At 39.0% G+C, this 20,086-nt stretch overlaps 2 protein-coding genes across 2 annotated transcripts in view; one reads left to right on the top strand and one right to left on the bottom strand.

The window, feature by feature from the left end:
- The window catches only part of ETFDH (electron transfer flavoprotein dehydrogenase), a 37,675-nt gene extending 32,832 nt beyond the window's left edge, over positions 1-4,843 (top strand). The window contains exons 11-13 of the mRNA XM_036312448.1: positions 1,537-1,719; positions 1,977-2,198; positions 3,101-4,843. Of these exons, the coding sequence (XP_036168341.1) occupies positions 1,537-1,719; positions 1,977-2,198; positions 3,101-3,264 (569 nt within the window). The 3' untranslated portion in view covers positions 3,265-4,843. The remainder of the gene's footprint in view (positions 1-1,536; positions 1,720-1,976; positions 2,199-3,100) is intronic.
- PPID (peptidylprolyl isomerase D) lies at positions 3,794-16,931 on the bottom strand. Its single transcript, XM_036312449.1, has 10 exons — positions 16,744-16,931; positions 15,333-15,473; positions 12,853-12,959; positions 10,927-11,115; positions 9,975-10,097; positions 9,709-9,815; positions 7,912-8,053; positions 5,053-5,139; positions 4,914-4,956; positions 3,794-4,172 (listed from the first exon to the last, which is right to left on the bottom strand). The coding sequence occupies exons 1-10, from the start codon at positions 16,826-16,828 to the stop codon at positions 4,084-4,086; spliced, it is 1,113 nt and encodes a 370-aa protein (XP_036168342.1). The 5' UTR covers positions 16,829-16,931; the 3' UTR covers positions 3,794-4,083.
- Between the last annotated feature and the right edge of the window lie 3,155 nt (positions 16,932-20,086).

Genomic DNA, 20,086 nt, shown 5'->3' with positions numbered 1-20,086 from the left:
CTGTTTACTCTCGTTCCAGTCACAGGGCTTCCTCACTGACAGGAACGTGTCAAGCATGCTTCCTTCTCTTGTCCTTGCTCATGGCCAACTCTCTCCTTCCTTCCCCTTTGTCAAATACCTCTCATAGTGAATCCAATTGATTTGCAACACACAGCACTCTCAACACGCCCCAATCCACACGAGGTTTTTTTCTATAATTTTTTCCCATCTTTCATACACTATATAATTTATCAACTTAGTCTTTGTCTCCTGCCTCTTGGAAGGAAAATCTGATTATGCCTTCGGATCTTTGTAAGAAGGGAAGCCTAGGGTGGGGGAGAAGGAGGAGATAAAGTAGAACAGAAACAGCAAGGTGGAGTGTGATGGTTGAGTAGTGGAACATTTTTCTGATTTTCTTGCCAAGTGTCTTTCCTTTTTGGACCAACTTGTCATGTAAACATAATACCGCACATAGAAAGTACTGGAGCAAGTACATCACCGAAAACTAAGTTAGGGATTAAAGCCCGAAGGAGAGAAGTGGAGCCAGAACAGGAAATAATGACTGGAAGGAACACAGTCACTGCCCGGCTGATGTGAACCAGATCACAGTTTGATTCTGGGTCAGGCACATGCCAGGTCATGGGCTAGATCCCCAGTAGAGGGCTTGCAGGAGGCAGTTGATCAATGATTCTCATCATTGAACTTTCTATCTCTCCTTCCTTCTCTCTGAAATCAATAAAAACATTTAAAAAAGAACAGTCATTATGTAATTCACAAACGTTTATAAGAACCACTTTGTCCCATTAAGTATTAAATGCATGCACCAAGTTTTAGGTATTGTTATAATTTCCTAGGGCTTCCACAACTACCACCAACTGGGTGGCTTAAAACAACATTTGAGTTTTACAGGCTAGCAGTTTGAAATTAAGGTGTTGACAGGACCATACTCTTTGTGTAGTCTCTGGGTGAATCCTTTCTTGCCTCCCAAGCTTCTGAAAGCCTCAGGCATTCTCTTGGTTTGTGATAGAATTAACTCCAATCTCTGCCTCCATCTTTACCTATCTTCTGCTTGTCTGTGCCCCATAAGGACCCCAGTCTGGATTAAGGGCTCCCTTTACTCCAGTATGACCTCATCTTCACTATTACATTTGCAACAACCCCATTCTGATCCATTCTTAAATACTGGGAGGTTTAGACTTTAAAATGTCTCGTCGGGGGTGGGTTGTGGGGGGGGGGGGGGGGGTCAAAATTCAACCCATAACAGAAGTGTTTCATTGATCAATGATAATTTTTTTTTTACTTTTATAGGAAGCATAAACTCAAGCTTCCTTTTCAGGTTCCCTAATTTTAAAACTTAACTTTCCATGCTACCAATATAAGAAATCAAATTTAGATGCTGCCAACATTTATAAATGAAACATTGTGTGTTCTTGTGACCACCTGTTTTTTAAATTTAAGATCCATTCATCAAATATTTCAGAAACAAAATACCTTGATCAAGTATTTTATACTCCTTGAGGCAGTTTCACACTTAACATTTCGTATTTTTAATAAAAGGACTCCATGTAACTGAGTATGAGGACAATTTGAAGAAATCATGGGTGTGGAAAGAGCTATATTCTGTTAGAAATATAAGACCCTCCTGCCATGGATTCCTGGGTTTATATGGAGGGATGATTTACACTGGAATCTTTTACTGGATACTTAGAGGAATGGAACCATGGACTCTAAAACATAAAGGTAATAACAACATATTTGAATGTGTTATAATCATTAAAAACTCATGAATGGAATCCATTAAGTAGCTGAGAAAGTTATCTTTTTTATTACTTTGTTTTAAATTTGCTTCAGTCTCTTTAAGTGAACAGAGTATCATTTTTATGAGAGTAAAGTCTTATTTCTTTGGTATATTTTCAAGTTTTATAAAAGTTTTTTTTTTAAGTACTTCAAAATTAGTGTTGTATATTTATTTAAAATCTTCCTCAAAACTTTTGAAGGTTCTGACTCTGATCGGCTCAAGCCAGCCAAGGATTGCACACCTATTGAGTATCCGAAACCTGATGGACAGATTAGTTTTGACCTTTTGTCATCTGTGGCTCTGAGTGGTACTAATCATGAACATGACCAGCCAGCACATTTAACCTTAAAGGATGACAGTATACCTGTAAATAGAAATCTGTCAATATATGATGGGCCCGAGCAGCGCTTCTGCCCTGCAGGTCAGTACTATGATTTCCATTCATTCCTATTTGCTTTAAACATGTACGAAATATGTCTCCATTGCTTGGAAATTATAAATGACTCCTATATCCAGCTTTTTAAAGAAAACATTATTTTATGGTTCTTACTCTAGCAATGTTAAAATAATAGGATTTCTTTTTGAAGCCTAATTCAGAGGACATTTCTCAAGAGGTCTTTCTGTGTCTACCCTCGGACCAGGATAAGGCCCACAGAACACCAAAGAATACCTCTTTCCACATTCACACAACTTTAAAAAAAATGTTATGGTTGCGTGCATACACATACACGGTATATATATATATATATATATATATATATATATATATATGAGAGAAAGAGAGAGAGAGAGAGAGAGAGAGAGAGAGAGAGAGAGAGAGAGATGCTAAAATACCGAGCTATAGCCACATTCAACTCAAGAAAATGGTCCCAAATTTGAAATTCATCATGAATACTGTATCTTTTAGTGCTGAGTTTTTAACTACAATTACAAAATGGTAACTGAGTCTCAAATGATACACTAAAATAGTGTTCAGCTGTGTAAAAATTAGTACACTGTGGAGAGGGACTAGAATGTCTGAGGGCAGGGACTTTGACTGTATTTGACTTTATTTTAATCACTTCGGTCATAATACCAGGTTATAAACAGGGTTAAGACTGGCTCTGTTTTTTTTTTCAGCTATAGTACCATATAGCACATTATATATACAGAATTGTAACTCAAAATCAGCCAAGATCTTTGTAATATGCTCTATGGGTAAACATTCTGAAAAATAAAACTTTCAAGGTTTCTGTAGCTACTATTTCCAGGACTTCAATTTCTATTTTTGAATTTTGAAAGTTGAAAAAATTAGGTACTTAACAATATTATTTCTCTTTACAGGAGTTTATGAATTTGTACCTTTGGAACAAGGTGATGGATTTCGGTTACAGATAAATGCTCAGAACTGTGTGCATTGTAAAACATGTGATATTAAAGATCCAAGTCAGAATATTAACTGGGTGGTACCCGAAGGTGGTGGAGGACCTGCTTACAATGGAATGTAAACTATAACTAATTTCATTTGCAGGCAAGTCTTATAAACACTTTCTTTATAATGTTGAGAAATTAGCAAGTATCAACATATCTTATAGCATATTACTGATCAGAATGTTCATAAAATATCAGGGAAATAATTTTATACTATACCTAAATTTGTCCCATAAAAAACTATCAATATTTATCTTAAATAAAACTTTATTAGTGATGTAGCATTTACTTATCTCTTCAATTCTTCAAAGATTCATTACTAAGAGCAGAATAAACTATTGGCCTTTCATGTACATTTGACTTGCCAAATTCAAGACTTCAAGTATGAAAATAAATGTATAGTTTAGACCTGAGGTTGGCATCCAGCCCACCACTTTTCTTACAGTTTTCTTGGAACACAGCCATGCCATCCCTTTTGCAGAAATGAGTAGTTGTGACAGAATACAGTGGTCCTAAAAATTTACTATCTGGCCCTTAGAGTCACCAGCACAAACCAACCAGTTTACAGAAAGCTGTATCAAAGAATTGAGGGAACTAACACAAACGTAAGCTTTCATCTGTTTATTCAACAAGATGTATCTTTAGTTTAAAAATAGGTTGAACACCATTATTCTTTGTAATACAGATAGCCGGAGGGGTGGGGTCAACTTCACTGTACTTTGTAACACTTTTATTAAGAGTGAACCAGTATAAGTATTTCTAAACTGTAAACAATGGGGAACTGAAGTATCAAAGGAAACACATTAGGGATAATATTTAATAGACAAAAATCCCTTAAATTTTCTTATTGCCTTTATACATCAATGTGTAATATTTAAGGATAACTGAATTCCTTATTAAGCAAACATTTTTGCATACGCTGCCTTCTCTTTATCTTTCTGTGCCTTTATCTTTTGTTTGACTTTCAGCAATTCTGCCTGGATAGCTGCAAAATAAATATGTAATAGGAGTGAGTTTTCAAACATCCAAAAATTAGGTTGAACAATAAACAGATGTTTTAGTATGATAGTTAACTTCCCCTTGATAAATTCTTCTTGCCCTATTAACAGAATAATGTATACTGAGAAAGCAATACATAATCACTAAGCATAATTTTAGAAAACTGTCTATTGAGAGAATTCAATTGAATTATACAGATTTGCCTTCTCCATTAGAGAAGTGCCTCCTGTTTTACTTTAGTATTAAAGAAGCCAAAGGTATATTTTAATATCTAGATGTAGTATCACTATTAGTAGTTGGTGTAGTTGAAAGACAACCTTATTTTTGTCATGGTATCACAAAGCTTTTCTATTAGTCTATTGGCTAGAATATTTGGGTTATGGCCACATTCAGTTTAAGGAATGGTCATAAACATTAAATTCACCATAATAGTCATTTGGTACTTTTGACTAGAATTAAACGAATAGGAACTAGATCTCAAATGATACAGTAGAACAAATAGTATTCAGATATGTGAAGACAGTATTCTGGAGAGGGTCTAGAATGTAAGCTCTCTGAGAGCAGGGACCCTAACTTGCTCAATGAAGTATGATCAGTGCCTGGCCCAATGACAGGCATTCTGTAATATCTGTGGAATAAATATCTAAGTGGCAAAGGGTACAGTGTTTCATTAAGAGAAATTCTTAAAGGACAAAGTGAACTTTCACTACAAAAACTGCCAACTTACCTTTATCTTCTGGTGCTATTTCCTGAGCTTTCTTAAGATCAGCCTTCAATTGGAAAAAAGTTTTTAGGAAATATTAGGTATATGACTTACAAAGGTGGTTGTCTATTTTTAAAAACTGAAATTTAGGACAAAATTTTACCAATGCTTGGTCGTATTCTTTCAATCCTTGCCATCCTTGGGCTCTACGGTACAGTGCTTTGGTATTTGATGGATCTATTTCAAGAGCCTAGAAAAAAGAATCAAATTAATACTTTATATTAAGTATTAAATGTATGTACTAGATTTAAATTTATTTCCTGTCAGTTCCAAATCAACCCTTCACTGCTCTGTGAAGATGAACCCTATAAATCTCTCCTCTGCTAGGTGGCACAATGTTAAGTTTTGCCAGTAGAGGGCTCTACATGGACATGGAAGAGAAAGCCAATTTCTCTTCCAGGTTCCAGTGTGCTCCTCTTATTAGGTTCCTGCAGTTTGTCAGTAGCAACTCTCCACAGACAAACTCCCCAGGCACTCCAGTGAGTCGCACAAGTGTGGTGCTCAATGACTGCCTCTGCCACACAAAAGCCATGGCCATCCCCTCTCCAAAAAGGTCTGGATCTCAGCCAGAGGTCTAGAGAGGTGCCTCTTCCGAAGGGCTCCATACCCACCTAGGGGAAACAGATCCGCTGGTCCCATCACTTTAGAATCTCTTTACTAGCCAATCCCTTATTATTCCAGTCCCCTCTTATATTTTCTGTTAAAGTTCTGTATGGTTTCTATTTCCTGATTTGGCCCTAACTGATCAAAGAAAGCCATCTATCCTAATAAAAGGGTAATATGCTAGTTAGACCGGATAGATTGGACATCTTCCAGACAAAGCCGCTGTGGCTGCAAGGGCCGAGGGCTGGGGGGCAGGCCAGCACTAAGAAGTGAGGGCTGAGGGCCAGCAGCCACGGCAGCTGGCAGTGGCAGCAGCAGTAGGATGATGGGGGTGGCACCTTCCCTGATTGGCCCAGTCACCTCCCTCAGAGGGAGGCCAGACTGTGGCTTAGGCCCACTTTCCATGCAGAGTGGGCCTAAGCCATCAGTAGGACATCCCTGAGGGTTCCTGGACTGTGAGAGGGGGCAGGCCGGGCTTTGGGAAACCTCCCGCCCCCACCACCCTCTGCCCCCTCCATCCAGTGCACAAATTTTCATGCACTGGGCCTTTAGTTTTGAATAAAAGTCTGTTTGCATGTAATTTTTTAGGAGGATGAATAACTTTTAATAGGTCTCTACTCTGAAATAAATGTTTTAAAAATATTTTTTTACTTAACATCTTTTAAAGGTCAGTACTTAGATTTACTGAAAAGGGTACATTATCTGACTCACAAAGGTCAAAAAGAGATCCAGAAGATTGGTGAAGACTAATCTTTTCCTCTGATAATGTTTTTCCTCTGTTGTACTCCATTCTAAGTATGTTCTTATCCCTATTCCACCTACCCTACGAAATTAGGATCTCATTTCTCCTTGCTGTGGATGTTACTGATCTATGTACAGAATGTGCAATATACATTAAAATTATTGGAGGTGGTCTTTCTAAAATACATGGTTTAGTATGGAAAATTTTTCAGCTCTACAATAGGGAGAAAGTCATAATTGTGTATTTTAAGTAAGGTATGCTTTTACCTTTCTAGCTGTTGCTGTTAGTATTCCTGGATGTCTCCATAAAGGTGCTTAACATGAGCCCAGCACTGGTAAATGCTTTACATATCTATCTTACCTAATAATAGAAAACATGTAAATTGACCGTCCCTCCACTACTCTCACCAGCCAATCAGAGTATGCAAATTAACCCAACAAAGATGGCGGTTAATATGCATACTCAGGCACAAAGTGAAAACTGAAGGCTCTGGCCGGAGCAGCAAAGACTGAAGGCTGAAGAGGTTTCGCCTCTCCGCTGCGGCCGGAGCGAAGGCCTGGGTCCCGGGTGCCAGAGGAAAACCAGTGCTGGCAGCCAAGGAAAGGAAGGCCTATTGCACGATTCTCTTTGTGCAACAGGCCTCTAGTCTCTTTAATAGTAGGGTAATATACAAATTTGTTGGGACGCCATCACAGTAACTACGGATCATCAGGCTGCACGCGTAGCAGATGTGGGTGGACAGGAACTTGCAGCATCAGGGACAGGGGTGGGGCCATGTCGGGGGCCTCCACACACGAGCACCAAGGCTCCTGAGGTGCACACGCGGAGGTCCACAGGCCTACCTCTTTGGGGCAATCCATCGCGGAGCCCCAGGTGGGCGATGTATAGCGGGGCTCCCGCACTGTGACAGGGCACAGGCCAGGTTGGAGATCCTACCCCTACCCCTGCTCCCAAGTGCACGAATTTTTTGCACCGGGCGACTAGTCTATATATAAAAACCTAATATACAAACTGTCCCCTTGGGAGTTCAACCAGGAGTTCAATCGATCGCTATGATGTGCACTGACCACCAAGGGGCAGCATGGAACAAAGGAAGGCCCCGGCTGGCAGCTGGAAGGCCCCAATCAGCCCTAATTGCTGGCTAGGCCTAGGGACCCTAGTGGTATATAATCCTTATAATAAACCCATGAGGCAGATATTATTTCCACTTTACATATAAAGACTTTTAAATTAGGAACTTACCCAAGATCACAAAGTTAGAAGTCTAATAAAAAAACTATGACTGACTCCAAAACCCATATTCTTAGTCATTCCTGGCTTTGTCTTCAAATGCCTAGCACATAACAGGTGTTCAATATGTTAAATGAATAAGTGAGCTGATAGATGTGCTTTGAGGAAAAAAGGAAAAGTATCTTAATAGATATTGAGTAATACAATAAGCTCAGTAAATGGATTGAGAGGAAAACTGATTTCCAAAATATTTAGAGATGAAATGACATGTTGTTATCAAGTCTCATTAGGTCCTATGCAATGATATAATGTATATAAAATTGTTTTGTTCAAGTTCATAAATCATAATTCAACACTGTCAAAAAGTTCAACAGCAAACAGACTTACCTCCAAACAACTGTCAACTGCTCCCTGCCAATTTGACATCTTTAGTTTACAAGCACCAATATTCAGCATGCAACTTAAAGCTACAGGTTGCAGCTTCACTCTATCTGCTTTCTCAATAACAGCTTTTGAACCTTCCACATATCTGGAGAACACATTAATAAAAGTAAAATATAAAACTAGCGTAAGACATATTCTGCTTCTTCAACTATGCCAAAAAATGTTAGGTCATTTCTGATATAAAAAGTTTATTAAACACTAATATTAATATTCTTAATATTCATTATCTTTTCTTCTTCAGATAACTTATTATTTGTTACAACTTTTTCCCAAATTGTTCAAACAGGCCAATTTAAGAATAATCCCCACATCTAAAGATAATTGTGCACTATTAACACTTTTTATTTTTAAAAACCAGGTCTCAATTACGTACTTTGAGAAGCAAGGTTCTCATTGTGTGACAGGGAATGGAATGGGAAAGGTGAAGAACTCTGTAGTGTTGGTTTTGAATCGTCATTGAATACAGTTCCTAGCTCTGTCTACTGACAAGGACTCAGAAACAATAAGCATACCTGGTTCCCATAATTTGTTCTCTAAAGTTTATACCCGAGTGAAAAGAATCAGCACTCCTTGGAGAAATTGCTGATACCCAATCAGGAAATGGGTTAAGTATAAAAAGGAGCCTGGAACATCTTGTGTCGGAAAGTAAGCCAAGTGATCACAGACTAAGAGGAATATGTCAAAGGGATGTAGAAAAGGGGGCTTCCACTAGAAAAATCTGGAACCCTTTGGGCTTCAAAAAAAATTATAGTAATAGTATAAGACCTGAAAAAAACCCACAGTCTATAGTGATACTTGAAAGTGGGGAGAGGAAAGGTTCTTTGAAACAGAAGAATGCTAGCTTACAATAACTGTAGAATGAGTGATAAAATTAGAAAAATCACAGTTCTGCAATCATCAAGGCAATAACTGATTAGGCAAGGGTCTTCAATGATGTAAAACCACTGGATAAAATGTTAGAAACTGAATATGCACACAATCTCACAGTATCACCTCAGAGTACTTACTATTTACAAAGGGGAAAAGGCATTTTTATAAGACATCTGGCTGACATCACTTTAATCAAGTGCCAAAACTCAAAACTGACATGTGCCTTCAATATGTGTGATGTCATAGAAAATATACATCACCTACTTAAGTCCTCTTGCCAAAATATCCTCAACCTAACCTTGAGGAAACAATCAAACAGATGGTATTATAGAAGACAGCCTATTTAAGACTCCACAAAGTATAAGTGACAAAAAACTTGTAGAATAGGGACTATTAAAGATGAATAAACTAGAGACATAAAACCAAATGATACAATTGACTCTGGAGTAAAAAAAAAAAAAAAAAATTGGGAAATTTGAATGTGGATTACATATTAGGTAATATTGTATGAATGCTATTTTGGGGTGTTTTAATGGTATAGTAAGGTTATGTAGAAGAATGTCTTTGTTTCTTAGGATTTAATAATAGATATTCAGGGGTGAAGTATCATGGTATCAGCAACTTCCTCTCAAAAATGATTCTTCAAAAACAAACAGTAAAAATTAACTAGTGAATTGTAGGTTAAGATATATGGGCATTCATTCATGTACTATTCCAACTTTTCTGTATTTGGAAATTTTTCAAAATTAAGAAGTTGGGGGCAACAAAAAAATGCAGCTAATCTGCCAAAAATACAATAAACTCTTGAATTTCAGTTTACAATTCAATTTACAAGTTCTTAAAAGCAATTTATTAAAAATATTTTATTACCTTAAAACCTTTGTATATTTTTTAATGGCCATCTCCCAGTTCTGGGATTTGAAAAAAGTATTTCCAATGTTTTTTAAGTCTTCTGTTATTAATAATATTTTATCTACCTGTATAAAAGAATACAAATATTTTGGATTTTAGTAAGTAATGTGGTTTAATGCTGGGTTCTATCACTAAGACAGATTGACACAAATATCTCAAAATTTTAGTACTAAATAGTTTTAGTAATTGAAGTAATTAAAGCTTGACTAATTGAAAGTACTCACGTCTTTTAAATCTATATCTGCATCCTCGGGGAAATCTGGATGACTGTCACCAGAACCATCTTTTGGGCATATTCCCCAGTCATCCCCTTCCTTCAATTCTCCACATTCTGCAATAACGCACAACTGTAAAAATAATCCTAAATTATAGAAGGGCACTAACATATTGATATTATATAAAAAAAAAAAGTCTGGGTTTAAAAGCTATATAGCTTCAAGTTATATGCAACATGGTCCAAGTCACTTCTAAAATGACAGACTGACTTTAGGAGGCTCACCTATCTGCTCTAATTATAAAATGCCCTTTAAAAACATTCCAAGTAATAGAACAATGTCACTATTTTACAAAAGTCTTTTATTACTATTCAGCATCTCAGTGTACACAAAATGAACTGAAAACTTTATCATTCTCTATATAATTTTCTTTAGCTGGGGCACAGCTTTCAATTTACTACTGCTGAGTGACAGCCTACCTCCTACAGGTATCAGAGTTCCCAGTTCTTACAACCCTACCAATTGGGTTGGGTAGTAGTATGGCCGTTGATCCATAGACTTAGAACACAAGGATCTTTAGAGTTATATAATCTATTCTAAACCCTTAAGTAATTTATGTAGAATGAGGAATCAGACTAAGAGAAATTGAGTAAGATTAAGGCCAAACCACCAATTAAATGGCAGAGTCTGAATAGGATTCTTCATTTCCTGTCCTCTTTCCAGTGATGAACTCGTATACAGGCTGACTCAAAGTTTTGCAAGTATAGGAAGACTTAAATCACCAAGATTGAAATTGAAATAATAAAAATCTTTTTAAGCTGCACTAATCTTTTTCTTGAGTTTAAGTGGCAGATTCAGGCTTCTATACCAAAAGTCATCCTAACTTTTTCCAGCTAATAATCCTCAGATTCTTTTACTTACATTTCTTTAAGATAGCAGCTAGGGTAAACTTTTTACTTACTTTGGCAGGTTTTTCACCTTCCACTTCTACATTTTCCAGGATTCTTGCCACACCCATTCCTTTAATTACTTGGCCAAATACCACATGTTTCCCATCCAAATGAGGAGTTGGAACTGTTGTGATGAAGAACTGAGAACCATTTGTATTGCAGCCTGCGTTTGCCATGCTCAATAAACCCTCCTGGTCATGCTGTAGAAGCAAAATTAATTTAATGAAAACCAAGGTTAGAGGTACTAGTCTGAATTGTTCTTTTACTGACCATACACAAAACTATGGTAGACTGTAATATCATTTAGATCAAAAAATATAATAGTACTTTATTTTAATAGCAACCTTTAATTCACAAAATGTAGGGTTACTTAATCACTTTTTAAACTTTAACAAATGCTGATGAAATCAAATAAAGTGACAAACAACAGTGGGGGGTGTATTTCTAAATTGGCCATATTAAGAAAATGCTTATATTTCATCTTTAAGATGAAAATGCTACATTAAGGAAATCTAATAATTATACTGTCTTTTTTTATGATGGATGGTCTTTTTTTCTGAGAAACACTAAACAGTCTTCTGACTTTTATGGGCCTACATTATGATTCTTCCTTTACACATCAATAAACAGGGAACCATGATAGATTATTCAATTTAGGCAGGCTATTCAATTAGGTACTTTCAAATCTCAGAAGAATCCAAAACTTACGGCTTTCATCTGAGGTGAATCACTTCTTAAGGGAATGCCCAAAAGAAACTACTGCATCCATATATATTGAAGTCAAATTTTTTGCTTGGCACCAACCTGTTCAAAGGTTCTGTGAAACCCAGTTTTCATCTTTGCACTTTTTCCTCAGGTTTTCTAAATTTATTTCTTGTTGGGCCAAGTATTATAAATCTAATGTTAGTCTTCCCACCTAAAATGCCTTTTAACCCTCCAATCTAAATCTAATTCAGCCTTCAAGGTTACCAAGTTTGTAGAAGGCAAGAACTGTGTCCTTTCAATAGGCCTCCTTTCTTTAGATTGGGGGTGGGGAACTTTTTTTCTGCCAAAGACCATTTGGATATTTATAACACTATTCGAGGACCATACAAAATTATCAACTAAAAAATTAGCCTGTTCTTTGGTCAAACATTTAATTAACTCACCCCTAATGCCTTGGCAGGGCCAGACCAAATGATATGGCGGGCATATTGTTATTCTCCAGTTGTCCCATGTGTTTTAATCTTGTCTTCCCATTAAGATTATAAACTCCTTGTCATCAAGGCCTTTCATTTTTATAAACCCTTTGGTGCCAGTGACAGTATTAAATTCAAACAGCTGCAGTCAATGAATACTGCTTAAAAGATGGATGAGATTTTCTTTTCAAGTTATACTCATTACCTTGTTCATTTTCCTCATTTCCAAAAAGATCACTTTACTTTTGTACTTACATGTCCATTCTTATAACTTGAATGATGCAATATAACCCGATTACATCTTGGGACAATGAAGATAAGAAGGCACAGGCACCACTAATGTCCTTTAGGAGCGGACATTAACCATATCCTCTAGTTTGCAAATCCCCTGATATCCTGGATATTAGCGATGGTTTTGTTGCTCTTCAAATTCAAGCATAAAGATGCACAAGTTACCATCCTTCTGATAATGAGAACATTTTCCTGGAAACAATTTTGCCATATGGTGGCGACACTTTAAATCTCATTAGCTTTACTGAAGTATGTAAACCTGGATCACACTGAAACAACTATAGTATTTTTGCCAAATCATTACTGGATGAAAATATTCCATATCAAAGGCGCATATTGCCAAATATGACACCTTTTAAAAAGAGAGGAGAATCTAAACACACTTGAGACATTTATCGGTGTCTTAAACCAACAAGTGCCCATGCATAGTACCCTTTATTATCATAACATGCATTTTGTCTACTTTACCTTATAATGGAAATTTTCATCTTCAAACTTTTCACCATAAATACTTTCTCCACCTGTCCCATTCTGATTTGAGAAGTCTCCACCCTGAATCATAAATTTCTTAATAACTACAAAAAAGGAAAATAGCTATTAGAAACAAAGCCATGTTCATGTTAACCATCACCCAAAAAATTTAAAAACAAAGAAACAAAGCTATGACTTCAGCAATGTTAACTAATGAATATATAAAAAAGACAACTTCCTAAAATGACTCTAGTCATGTCACTCTCCTGTCTTTCTCCACCATTTTACTCTTAAAAGACTTTTCACAATTTGAGTCCAAAGTACTTTTACTGCCTGATCCCCCACGAACACTAAGAAAATTAGTTCAGATGGCACCTCTGCAATAAAACTGTCACTGGCATCCAGAAGTTGGATCTCCTAATTTTTCTATCCTAGTAGACTTTACCTCCATTGTATAACACCTAATAATAGACAAACATGTAAATTAACCATCCCTCGGCTATGCTCACCAGCCAATCAGGAGAGTATGCAAATTAACCCAACAAAGATGGTGGTCAATTTGCATACATAGGGGCAAAGCGGCAGAGTGAAGACTGAAGGCTCCAGCCGGAGCGAAGGCCTGGGTCCCGGGTGCCCAAGGAAAACCGGTGCCAGCAGCCAGGGGAAGGGAAGGCCCATTGCATGAATCTCTTTGTGCAACGGGCCTCTAGTCCTATATAATAAAAGGCTAATATGCAAATCAGGTCTAAGTCAGATATCTCCAGAGGGCTCCCGGACTACGAGAGGTTGCAGGCCGGGCTGAGGGGACCCTCTCCCCCCTCTAGTATATCAAAATTATCTGTCTTTTCTGGCAAATAATTAACTCCTTAAGTACAGCAACTCTGTGTTTTTTAATCCTCACCCAAGGATATGTTTATTGATTTTTTTAGAAAGAGGGAGAGGGAGAGAGGGGAGGAGAGGTAGAGATAGATAGATTAACATCCATGTGAGAGAAACACTGATCAGTTGCCTTCCATATAGGCCCCAACTAGAGATCGGACCCGCAACCTTTTGGTATACAGGACAACACTCCAACTGAGCCACACCAGCCAGGGGAGCTACTCTGTCTTTCATCCTTGTTACTATGTGTATGGCTGGGCACATATTAGTCACCCAATAATGTCTCCTGAATAAAGGCCAATTATTCTAAGATTTGTTATACTGTGGTAGAAATACTTCAGCAAAAATCATCTCTTGGTGTCAAGGATTCCCAAGACTACCCCAATGTTCAGAAATTCCCTAAGATTCATGGGATTCCGCATTTGGTTGTATTACAGCAACACAGTAAGGAAACACAACTAGATAATAAAGGGAAAAGATACAGGCAGAGTCTAGACCAGGGGTGGGCAAACTTTTTGACTCGAGGGCCACAATGGGTTCTTAAACTGGACCGGAGGGCCGGAACAAAAGCATGGATGGAGTGTTTGTGTGAACTAATATAAATTCAAAGTAAACATCATTACATAAAAGGGTACGGTCTTTTTTTTCAATAGTTTTATTCATTTCAAATGGGCAGGATCCGGCCCGCGGGCCGTAGTTGGCCCACGGCTGGTCTAGAGGAATCCATGTGCTTCTTTGTGCTCTCACCCTCCCACAAGCTGGTCACAGAGCATTTTCTTCCCCCAGCAAAGAAAGTGCAATAACGTGTATGATTTGTTCCAGCCCAGGAAAGCCCAGTAGAGACTCAGCACCCTAGGTTTTCATTGAGGATGATCATATAGGTATTCTCTGCCTAGTATGAACCAAAATTCCAGAATCCCAAAAGGAAATTGAATTAGTTGTATAAAGAGTCTAGGCTTAGTAATCCACCTTGATGATTTTGGGAATGGTTCAAGTTCCAAGTTCCCAGACTCTACACAATTCTACACAATGGCCAACCTTGCAAGCAGACCTTTCTAAGGACAGCAGTCCCAGGGCCTGCTATGTTAACTCTTTAGAACCTTCAGTCTATTGGGGGAACCACCAAATAATCACTAAACAAAAGTATAATTAGAAAGTGTGATAAGCTGTGTGAAATGTCATCTTTTCATCACATCACACCATGTGCCCAAGACACTAAAGTTTTAAATCGGCGGCAGCCTTCCCAAGCAGTCCTGTCCAAGAAGATTTAACTTTTTTATCACCTGGTAGTCAAGCTATCCAAGGTCTACCTACTTATCATGGCCACTCTCTTTTTTCTCAATCTAATCACATTGAAGTTAGAGGACTGGTGAAACTAGTGTATTTCATTTCTCTAGAAATAAACCTTAGTACACTCCTATAATTAATTCTACCTTCTACAGCCCAACCTTTATGAAATTGAGCTATTACCTCAGGTGTCAGAGCATCCTCTTGGAAACTAATCGTAATTTTTAAACTTTGCCCCACAGTGTGTTCCCCAACTCCTATAGGACAGGATTTGATTATGTGTAAGAATCAGTTTCAGAAAATTTACATACTTCGATGGAAAGGGCAACCTTTGAAATGGAGAGGTTTCCCGGTGGTGAGTCCAATGCCTTTTTCTCCTGTACACAGTGCACGAAAATTTTCTGCAGTTTTGGGTACAATATCTGCAAACAATTCTAAGACAATTCGGCCAACTGAAAAAAAAATAAGAAACGGTGTCAGTAAGCAAAACAACCAACCAAATAAGCAAATGATAAAAGGTCAGTTAGTAAAATTATGATGACTAAGATTTCAAGTTCTCTTTTTTTTTTATTTTTCTAGTATTCAAATTAAGTCAACTTAAGCGTACAAATTTGAAACAATTATTTTTCTGCACCTTACAATGGTTCATAAATACAACAGCCAGAAGATCAGCACCATATAAAAGACACCATGAAGAACAAATGTTTTACGTTCTGAGTAATTTCTTCAACATGTACTCTGCATTTTCAATCACCAACTAACTACAGGAAAAAAAAAAAATTAAAAATTCTTTGTGTCGTCAGATTGGCTGAGTTTTGAGCATGGCTGAAGCCTTTGTGCTTTGTGGAACCTGCCTGCTACAGCTTCTGAAGCAAAAGCTGGAAAAGTTGCCATTCCAGCTAACGCCTGAGCCAGGTGAAAATAAACCTGGCACTAGTTTCAAACCCAACTGAATGTACATATAAGTGTGTGTGTGTGTGTGCGTGTGTGTGTATCCATATGATCCACGGGGACCCCTGGATCCTGTTATGTACGTTTGTACAACATTCAAGCACCCTGCCTGGTCAGCAATTCTAACGTGTTCCAGAACCAGCGCCATTCGGTTACCAAGCAATAGGCGAATCCAGAGTTTAGGGAGCGTCTGGGCTGCTAGCGTAGCCTAGGCAACCACGTCCCTACAAGGAACTTATTTCCCCCAAGGCCAAAACAGAGACAATGGTCCCCAATCTGACTGGACCGCGGAGTTAAGAATCAGTCATACAGAAGAAGGCACACGCAAAGGTCACTTTAATTTGTAAACCACATGACAGTTGCTGATCAAGCTCGCGTCGCCAAACGCACGGCGGGACGGGAGCCCCACTGACGCACACCCATGGGTTTCCTGGATGTCTCATTGCAAACATAAAACCATCTTATTTTATGCCAACATAATGCTGCAAGGTGGCGGGAGGTGCAAATAGGAGAGACAAACCTAATGGCTACGATCCCCGAACCAGAAATTTCCAGAAACTTCCGCACGATCGGTGGCCTTCTACAAGGGTGCTGGCTCGACCCAAGCCCAAATTCAAGGCTAATTTATTCAGGCGGGTCAGTCAGCGTGGCCATTCCCGCTGCCCTACGGAGAAGCCCCCGGCCCGAAGCGCACCCGACCCGCGGCGACCCCTGAATCCCGGGAAGCCCAGCCCCCTCGGGGCCAGTCTACGCATCTCAGACTCCGCTCACCTCGCTCGCCTCCGACGTCCACGTCAAAGAAGACTCGGGGGTTACTTGGGTTGGAGGGCTTCGTTTGGGGGGACGGGTGCGACATTTTGACTTGCAGATGCGTTTGGAAGCGGAATCCGGGCACCTCGTGGCTGCGGAGTCACCGAAACCCAAAAGCGGCTGTGTCAACGGCGACCTGAAGGCGGCGCCGACGAGCCACTTCCGGCGTCAGGTCCGGAAGGGGCAGCTCGACTTCCGGCGCCGCCTCCCCTCCGCGCTCCCACGCGCTGGGCCGGCGCACGTCTGGTCCTGTGTACTGTGCCTTCTGGTTCTCCCTTGTTTCTTACTCAGTGCGGTTGCAGCTTCAGTCTTTTTATCCTTTTCGCTCGTGTTTCATCGCCTGTGCTACCATCATGGTGTAGAGGAACCTCGGTCTGCCACAAGTTGGCGAGTGCCCCTCTGAAACGCAGTTTGCTTGTCTGGAACATGGGAATGGAAGTGCTGACCGCGGAGGGTCGTCCTAAGGATGAAAGGAGTAAATCACTTCCTGGACACAGCCTGCTGGTAGCTAACCCGTCAGTTGCGCATTATTTTTATAATTTGACCTGCACATTAATAGTATAACTGACAGAGGTTAGGCTAAAGGCTCCAGGCGGCTGAAGCTGGGAGTACGGAAGAGAGCGGTAGTATGATCCGCAGCACTTTGTAATGTTCTAACTGTTCGTTCATTTACTATTTCACCTTCCTCCTCCCAGTAAACTCCACGAGGACAAAAAATTCGTTATTTTTTCATTGCTCTATCCCCAGCACTTCTAACAGTGTCTGGCACATACCATGTGCTCAGTCAATATTTTTGAATGAGTGGATGAGTTACACAATGCCGGTGGCCTGGAGAGTGTTTATAAGAGAGGTAACATTTCATTTCTGCCCTGGCCGGGTTGCTCAGTTGGTTGGAGCGCCCTCCCCTGTACACCAAGAAGGTTGCAGGTTCTATACCCCCGCAAGGCACATACCTAAGGTTTGGGCTGGTGCCCAGTCAGGGTGGGTGCCGGAGGCAACCCATGGATGTTTCTTCCCTCTCACATCAGTGTTTCTGTCTCTCTGCCTCTCTCCAAAACAAAAACAAAAACAAAAAAACAACATATCTTCGGGTGGGGATTTTTTTAAATTTTTATTTCCTTGTGCCTTTTATGTATCATTTGAGAGGATTATCAGCTCTTCATGCTGATCCTTTCAAAGTCCAGCACATTAAAATTAATATAAAATGTTAATCTCTTATGAGTTGATGACCTTCAATTCCATGGTGTTTTTACCTTGTGGTTCCCTGAAGATCAAGGACAGCTGAGCACAGAACCTCTGTTTCTGGATAAATAAGAGTCAAAATCAATTGTTCTCTAACCCAGTCTCATTTCCAGGCTGCAGACTGGTAACTTACACTTTGTCTCACAAATACCAAATGGTAAGTTCACATTAAAATTTTTATTTTAATTTACTAGCTTAAAATCAGCCTTTAGATTATTCAAAGAATAATCTCCTAACCATTATCATGATGAATATCATTATGATCAACTAGATAGCATACACATTTCTACTCCACCATCAGACTTCTGGGTTTCTAACTCAGTCTCATAGATACTAACTTGTGACTTTGGATTTAGTCTCTGTGCCTCAGTTTCTGTATCTAAATTATGACATTATTTGTATCTTAAGGTTTTTATAAGGATTAAATGAATTACTTAGATATTTTCATATGTGACATGTCAGCAATAATTAATTGCAAATACCTAATACTTTACTATAGTAATTACTAATATTAACATACTTTAAAATGAAAATAAAAACTGGAAAGGTGCTTTGAAAATGCCTCTGCATTCTCAGAATATATAATGTGATTCTTCCTGTTATACAAGTTTCTGGGTGTAAAAGACAAAATGTTACTCTCACTGTGTCTAGATTTTTCAGTGAAGTAACAGCTTTGCATAAACTGTCATATTCCTAGAATCAACTTGAATAACAGAATCATACCTTTCAAAACCACTTCAGAACTGCCCTCTAGTGAAAAGATAAACCCTCCTGGCAGACAGTTTTCCCCCTTGTCAGTCTGCTTACTTACAATAAGTCTTCTGACTTCTGAAGTCTGCTTGCCCATGTGTAGCAAGAAACAAAACCAAACCAAGGCCATGCACTATTTATTAGGGCTAAGGACACAATTTCATCTGGGTAGAAAGAAGAATATTTGCTCTAAGAGCCCTATTGTTATTAAGTCTGTCTGTTCTTCATAAGTGTGGTGGGATAATATTAACAGATTTCCTCCCCAACCCAGTATTCTCTCAGTCTCTTTGCCCATCGTTCTACCCCAACAAGCAGCTAGGCATTCTGTGTTTATTGCTTTAAGAAAAAAAAATGTGACAGCAAAAAAAAAAAAAAAAAAAAAAGGTGGGTGGGGGGGTGGGGGTGGAATCTCTTCCTGGCTTTGGTGTTACAAAAGGCTTGGTTTTACAGGAACAAAAAAGCCTCCCAGCATAGCCAGAGATTAGGACAAAACATTTTTTGTAAGAACATAGCTTTCTAATGGCAGAAAATACTAAAACAAACCCATCTCCTATGCTGGAGAATCGGGGGTTGTAGATAGTAGGAGGGGAAGCAATGGTGGGGCAGATGTCCACTGTCCCAGAGATAAGGAGTCTGAACCATGTTCCCTGGTTACATTCCTGAGAAGCCAGTAAACCTACATAGATGGGTTTCTGAGATCTGAGGGCAGAAGGGAGGTGTGCCGGAATTTCTGAATGCAAAAGTCCAGGAAGGCAGCAGGCCTCAGAGACAGGTTATGGATTCGTGATGAGTAGGTAGCTGGGAACTACACAGACTCCCAAAGATTTCCCATGCCCTAACTTGGAATGGGAGCAAAACAATATCCCCAAGTGTGCCCTGGAAGAGGAAAGACAGCCTCCGCCCTGAAAGGGAGCTTGCAGTAGGGAACTCTGACCTCAGGAGAGACCTGAGAGAATTAATGACTGAAGTTAGAATGTTGGGTTTTCATTGGATGCCTATGTAGATAGATGACATTAAGAACCAGAGATTCCCAACCTAAAAACTTGCCAGGGTACTAGATATTCTCAAACCTAGATTCAACCCCAGGAGGAAAAGGTGGGATAGTAGAAATTGGCAAAGACTATGATATCACCAACCCTTTGAAATAGGCAATTCAAAACTGAACTTAAAGGTGAGTTATGGGAAAATAAACTTGTGTTTTATACACATCTGCGTTTACATCTTTATATGGGCATAGGTTGTAGATCATTGAGGTCCTCACTAGGACCCAGACAAATTTACCTTTATGTTTACTAAAATACTCAAATATAAT

The sequence above is a fragment of the Myotis myotis genome, unplaced genomic scaffold (genome assembly GCF_014108235.1).
Source record: "Myotis myotis isolate mMyoMyo1 unplaced genomic scaffold, mMyoMyo1.p scaffold_m19_p_6, whole genome shotgun sequence".
Taxonomy (NCBI): domain Eukaryota; kingdom Metazoa; phylum Chordata; class Mammalia; order Chiroptera; family Vespertilionidae; genus Myotis; species Myotis myotis.
The sequence above is the reverse complement of the archived record's forward strand: the minus strand, read 5'-3'. Positions and strand labels throughout refer to the sequence as shown.

Excerpts from the sequence above, each read along its gene's own strand:
- PPID (XM_036312449.1), bottom strand. The coding sequence starts at position 16,828 with ATGTCGCACCCGTCCCCCCAAACGAAGCCCTCCAACCCAAGTAACCCC. Across the intron at positions 15,474-16,743 it reads GGACGTCGGAGGCGAGCGAG|TTGGCCGAATTGTCTTAGAA; the intron begins GTGAGCGGAGTC and ends TTTTTTTTTCAG. Across the intron at positions 4,957-5,052 it reads AAGAATACGACCAAGCATTG|GCTGATCTTAAGAAAGCTCA; the intron begins GTAAAATTTTGT and ends TTCCAATTGAAG.